At 30.4% G+C, this 6,119-nt stretch overlaps 1 protein-coding gene across 1 annotated transcript; it reads left to right on the top strand.

Annotated features, from left to right (window-relative positions):
- Positions 1-1,592: 1,592 nt before the first annotated feature.
- On the top strand, positions 1,593-4,128 carry LOC116404331 (PLASMODESMATA CALLOSE-BINDING PROTEIN 3-like). Its single transcript, XM_031886520.1, has 4 exons — positions 1,593-1,932; positions 2,144-2,383; positions 2,501-2,537; positions 3,498-4,128. Exons 1-4 carry the CDS (start codon positions 1,878-1,880, stop codon positions 3,781-3,783), a joined length of 618 nt encoding a protein of 205 aa, XP_031742380.1. The 5' UTR covers positions 1,593-1,877; the 3' UTR covers positions 3,784-4,128.
- Positions 4,129-6,119: the final 1,991 nt, after the last annotated feature.

The raw sequence follows: 6,119 nt of genomic DNA, 5'->3' as shown, positions 1-6,119 counted from the left end.
TCAATTTTAAAATTAAAAAAATTGCAATAGTCGTTTGTTGATTGAAAATAGTTCAAATCAATAATTATATAACATAATTCAAATACGGTTTTAATAATTTTCAAAATCAATATAATATTTGATTTTACACCTCTCAACATTATTTTCAAACCATAATTAAAATTAAATTTTTATAAGTTAAAAGCATAATTTTGTTTAAACAAATTTTAAACACTACAAAATTATTTCGAACTATTTAAAAAATAAAATCATTCTCATCCTCCTACTAAGACATCAAATAGATCTAAATTAGTCTAATTCTTTTAAGACAATTGCAATTTGGATATAAATATAAACAACTTAATTATATTTTAAAAAAATATATATTTAACTTTTAAAATATCATCCGACCTAAATACAACTCAACTACTGTGAACATAAACTCTTGACCTAGAGTTAAAATATTTGTACATTATTGAACAAAGAACCGATTAAAGTATTATATACTCGTTAATAAATTTATAATATATTACGTATGCTAGTTGAATCATGTTCATCTTGATAACTTATAAAAATATCTTTTGTGTGTCTTGTAAATACTACTATTCATTTTTACGATAGGTAAGATGAGAGAATCTACGACTAAAATACTAAGATTTATGTCAGTTGAGTTACATACATTTATACTAAATACTATTATTTATTGATTAAACATCTTCCTAAACTCAATACTCTATAATGATATTCTAATTGACATGCAAATGTCTTAGTAATCATAAGATCGGTAAGAATGAAGGATTTAAATTTATGGTCCTATGCTTTGTGACAATGGAACATAAATTCACATACAAAATCAATTTTCACATAGTAATCGTTGTATTAATTTTGATTTTATTTTAACGAACCGAGAGCTTTTTTAAACACAAAGTTCAATGGGAAAAAATAAATCTTTTCAAGATTTCGAGGCATTATTGAAATCCATTATAGAGTGTGTGAGTATTTTATATTATTTAGCATGGTTACTATATTTGAATCCATCGTAAGAGATCAAATTGATAAATATTCGTCCTTCAAAATATAGATATGTTTCAAACAATATTTTATAGGAATGAGTTAGGAAGATTTATATATAGATATGTAATTCAATATACTCACTTTAGTACATATAACAAGTACAAATTACAAAGCATCTTAGAGTTATGTTGTTATGTGTGTGTTCACAATCCCTAGAGAATATCAAATTCCACATTCCATTCATCACTTCAACCACCTCTCAAGAAAAGTAAAGTAACTACAAAGCAACCCCAAATTTCAAACTTTTGCTGTCAATTTTTGCCACCTTGATCATTTTGGCTGCATCCTTATTTATACCTAAGCTTCTCTTCCCTTTCACTAATGGGTGATAATGATCCAAATCCAAACCTTCCTCTCTTAATCATCAATCAAAATAATCAAAACCCCAACTTTATAAGACTCATTTTCTTTGGTTCAATCATTACCCAAAACATATATCATAATAATAATAGCAATAACTTTCTCAAATCTCATACCCATGAATTGAAATCCTAAAATTTTTGGCTTCAGAGTCCAAAGTAAGCAAAATTTTATACTCTTTTAACCCAAAATAGTTCATTGTTGAAACAAATAATGTTTTAACTTTTGGAAGTATAAAATTATCTAGAAATATCATAACTGAAAAAGTAGGATAGAAGAGAGAAAAAAAAAGGTGAATAGAGACACACTGGCACCGCCCTCTACATTCTCTTCCTCACTAGAAATCTCCATTGTCCCATAATTCTCTTTTTCTTTCTCTCTCTTTTTTCCGGTTTTGCCACTTCTCTTAAATCCACAATTCTTCTCTTCTCTCATCTGTACTCTCTCAGAATCTTTCCTCAACCATGGCGGTTCTCTTGCTCTGTTATCTGATATTCTTGGCCTTCACTTCCCATTCAAGTAAGCTTCTGGAATCTTCATTTTCATTTCTTGGTTTTGTTTACTGGCTTCCATTTGAAGTTTTTCTGCAGCTTAAAATGAGGTTTTACACAAGAATCGTTGAAACCCTCTGAAGGGTTTTCAAGAAATCAGTGGAAATTAGAAAATAAGCTGTTGGGTTAATTTTTTTTTAAAAAAATCTGATGAACCCTTTTTCTGGAATCTTGTTTAGGTGCTACTTATTGCATTTGTAAAGATGGACTGAGTGATCAAGCCCTTCAGAAAAGTTTGGATTATGCTTGTGGAGCTGGAGCTGATTGTACACCAATCCTTCAAAATGGCCCTTGTTATCAACCCAATACTGTGAAAGATCATTGCAGTTATGCTGTTAATAGCTATTTTCAAAGAAAGGGTCAGGTTCAAGGGAGTTGTGATTTTTCAGGCACTGCCTCGCCTAGCCAATCTCCTCCTGGTATTAGATTTTTATTTTCCATTTTTACTCATCTTCTTCATCAATTGGTTCTTTTTTTTGTTACTTACCATTTCTTTTGGGTCTTTTCTTGTTTTTCTTGTGTTTTTTCTTTTACAGCCGTAGCTTCTGGGTGTGTTTATCCTTCCAGTCCCAGGTACCCATTTCAATTTCTTCACTCTCTTTCAGTTTTTGAAGAATTGATCTCACATTCAACTTTTTAGATTGTGTTTTTCTGTTCAACAATGTTCAAAATGGAAAGTGGGCTTGAGTTGAATATTTTGTTTAATAAGAAACAAAGACTACCTGAGAATCAATGTTTTGGATGAGTTGAAATTTGAAAAGGTTTAAGGAAAAGTAAAGCACTGGTCTCTTAAACAATCCTCAAATATCTCCATTTTTTTTTACTGAGAATTTGTTTCTCAAAGTGGCATATTCCAATGACTTTTTTTAACCCAAAGTTGTCTTTTTTTTTTTTTTTTTTTTTTTACTTTTCGAGTTGGTGTTGGTGAGAATCTTCTGCTTGATGTAAGAAAAGAAAAGAAAGTAAAAAAAAAAAATCTATCAAGAATCCAATTCCCTTCCCCTTCTTTCTCAATGATCAAGCTTGGCTTTATTGAATATCTTTTCCCCTTGGAAAGTTACAATTGTTGAAAATGTTTTTGTAATATATTACTTTGGATGAAAATTATCTTATGGGTAGAATCTGTTAACAAATTAACTTTTAGTTTTGCAGTCTCCCTCTCACAGTTTCTAAACCGTAGATATGATCTATTAATATCATCGATAATGTCTAAAACCGCTTCTTCTAACTGTTGCAACTTGCTAGACTAAGAATACAAGCTGTCTGATGTTGATATGGTTTTTCTTTGTCATCTCTGTCCTCTTCTTTCTCCAAGATAATAGCTCTATTGTTACACACTTGTCTTGTGTTCAAACCCCTACAATGATATTTTCACTTGTATCACCTTCTACAAATCACTAAGCTCAACATGTGAGAGAGGTGTTGAAAGTGTTGATATAATATTAAATTTATTGTCACCAGTTAACTTAAGCTTTCATGTCAATCGATAATTTTCAAACACTCATTTCTTTTTTCCTTTCCCTTTCTTTTCAGTTTTACAGGTACCCCGACTAGCACCACCCCATCAACCACTCCATCAACCACCATTCCCGGCACGACACCAGGAACCACAACAAACCCATCAACAACACCACCGTCGACAACAACTCCTGGCACAACCTCCCCTTCAGTGTTCGGGAATGGGATAAGCCCAACAGGCGGTGTCGGTCTGGGCGGGAACAGTATGGATGGCAGTGCTGCTGCAGGTCTCAATGCAGCAGCCTCTAACTTGTTCTTCTTCACAGCTACTGTGACATTTTGGTTGTCAATGTTCTGTTAGGTTAACCATGATGGAGGCCATTAGTTGATTTGTTTGGATGAATGGATGGATGGAAGGAAAAGCTAGGAAGGTTGTTTTCTAATGTCCTTTGCTGTGGAAAGGAAAAAAGAAAAAGAAAAGAAGAAGAAAAGGGTGGAGAATTTGATTCCTTATTGAGTGGTGGTATGATTTTCTACTAGAATGGAACCTGATCCTCTTAGATATTTTTCACTTTTGTGTATCTAATAGAGGCTGTATTTTCCTTAATTTAATGGGACTTTGTACCCACTAATCAATTATTCTGCTCTTTTGTTCATTATTAATTTCTTCATTTAATAATAAAGTCGTATGAGTTGTGTTACTCAATATGCTCTAAGTAAGTAGTTTATGGGAATTTGATTATGGTAAATATAGTTTTAAGATTTATATAAGGTCCATATTTATGAGGTGAATGGATGACAACATGGGTGGGACAAGAAATGGAATGAAAACACATGATACCCAACTTTAATAATGAGGTTATGTATATAAATCTTTAAAAGAATTTTGAGTTTTTTAAACTCATCCAAACAACACTTGACATTTGGTGTGGTGAATAGACTAATGAACTACCTACCAACTATTTGTTTGATTGCTATATAGACTCATGCCCAGAATTTAATGAGTAAATGTTGTATGACAACAATTTTTTATAAACTCATATTGGCCAGTGAAACTTTAATTTTGAAAAATGTTTTTGGAATCTTAATTAATTCAATCTGACAAGATGGAAAAAAAGCAATTTCACTAATCTATTTAACTAAAGAAAGAAAATAGTCATTGGAGAAAAATAAAACACATTTGACTTAATTTTTGGTTGGAATGCAAATTTAACATTCTATTTACAATAAACTAGAACAAACATCAGCAATATCATCAATATGATATTAACAGTGATAAAAGTTTATTTTTATCATTTATAAAATATGAAACTTTCCTATATTTTATAAATATTTTTTTAATAATTTTATCATTTACAAAGGAATAAATCATTCATTTTTAATATATTACATAATTGTGTGTTAGTAATATTTATCATTTTTAATATATTATATAATTGTGTGTGGTTAGTAAGGTTTCCATCTCAACAATTTGCCGACCATCACCTTTCGTTATAGAAAAAGTAAAAACTTTTTTACTTACATTTTTACTTTGGATAAAAGAATATTGAGATTAGGTGTAGTCTAATCACTATTTTTTTTTCCCTATGACTTTTGGTCAATGCTATTATGCTATGATTGAGTTGGTATGTTTAGGGTTCTATAAAGAAAAAAAAAATAATGGAGAGAGATGTATTTCTTAATAAATGTATAACTTTATGAATGAACTCGATTATACTTAAAATTATTTAACACAAACTTATAATAGAATTCATTGACAAACTTAGTCCTCTACAGCCATCCAAATCTCCAACTTTATTAGAAGAGGTATAGGTATGTTATTCTTTCAAGTTAACCAATTGGTCCATTTATTTTTAAGAAGTTAATAATGATATTGAACTATCTAATACCAATTAACTACCATCTTTATCAATCTAAACATCGAAGCTAAAATGTGAAATATTTTAGAGCCCATTTGGTAACGTTCTTGTTCCCTGTTCCTTCTTTTTTAAGAATAAGAAACATGAATGTGTTTGATAACTGTTTAAGGTTTAGGTTTCCTTAAAAAAGAAATAGAAATAGAAAATGTGTGTGATTAATATATGTCATCCATTAAACATAAAACATAAGATTATCAAACTTAGAGAAGGTCTTCTTGTAATCTTATGGTGAATGAGATGAAGATTGAGATATGAAGAACATAGTCGACGAGAGGAAGACGAAAACTCACGATGAAGAGGACTAAAACCCAAGACAAAGAGGAAGACAAAAACTCACAATTAAGACACATATCTGACAAAAACCCACAAATTCGACGAAAACACAATTCACCCAAAGAGGAAGAGAAAAACCCAAATCCAACGAAGAAGAATGCGTCGTGTAGAGGAAGATGATGAGAGGAAGAGGAAGACATCAAAGGCAATGAGAGGAAGAGGAAGATGATGATTATTTGAAAAAGACAATGGAAATAAAATGAAGAAAAAGGCAAGTGGTTATTTGGGAAAGAAGATGAAAATAAGAGTAAGAAAAAAGAAATCACAAAAGAAAAATGGAAAATGGAAATGAAATAGAAAAAAAATTGGAAAGGAAAATGAAACCTGAGAAAAAAGAAAAGAAAATCAATAAAAAGAATTGAAAAAAAGAAAAGAAAACCAATAGAAATAATTGAGAAAAAAAAACCAATAGAAATAATTGAAAAACGGAAACGGGTGACACTAC

This window comes from Cucumis sativus, chromosome 6 (assembly GCF_000004075.3).
Source record: "Cucumis sativus cultivar 9930 chromosome 6, Cucumber_9930_V3, whole genome shotgun sequence".
Taxonomy (NCBI): domain Eukaryota; kingdom Viridiplantae; phylum Streptophyta; class Magnoliopsida; order Cucurbitales; family Cucurbitaceae; genus Cucumis; species Cucumis sativus.
Note: the sequence above shows the minus strand (reverse complement) of the source record. Positions and strands in the feature narration are given on the sequence as shown.

Coding starts and splice junctions, on each gene's coding strand:
- LOC116404331 (XM_031886520.1), top strand. CDS start 1,878: ATGGCGGTTCTCTTGCTCTGTTATCTGATATTCTTGGCCTTCACTTCC. Junction 2,384..2,500: donor GCCTAGCCAATCTCCTCCTG/GTATTAGATTTT, acceptor TTTCTTTTACAG/CCGTAGCTTCTGGGTGTGTT. Junction 2,538..3,497: donor GTTTATCCTTCCAGTCCCAG/GTACCCATTTCA, acceptor CTTTCTTTTCAG/TTTTACAGGTACCCCGACTA.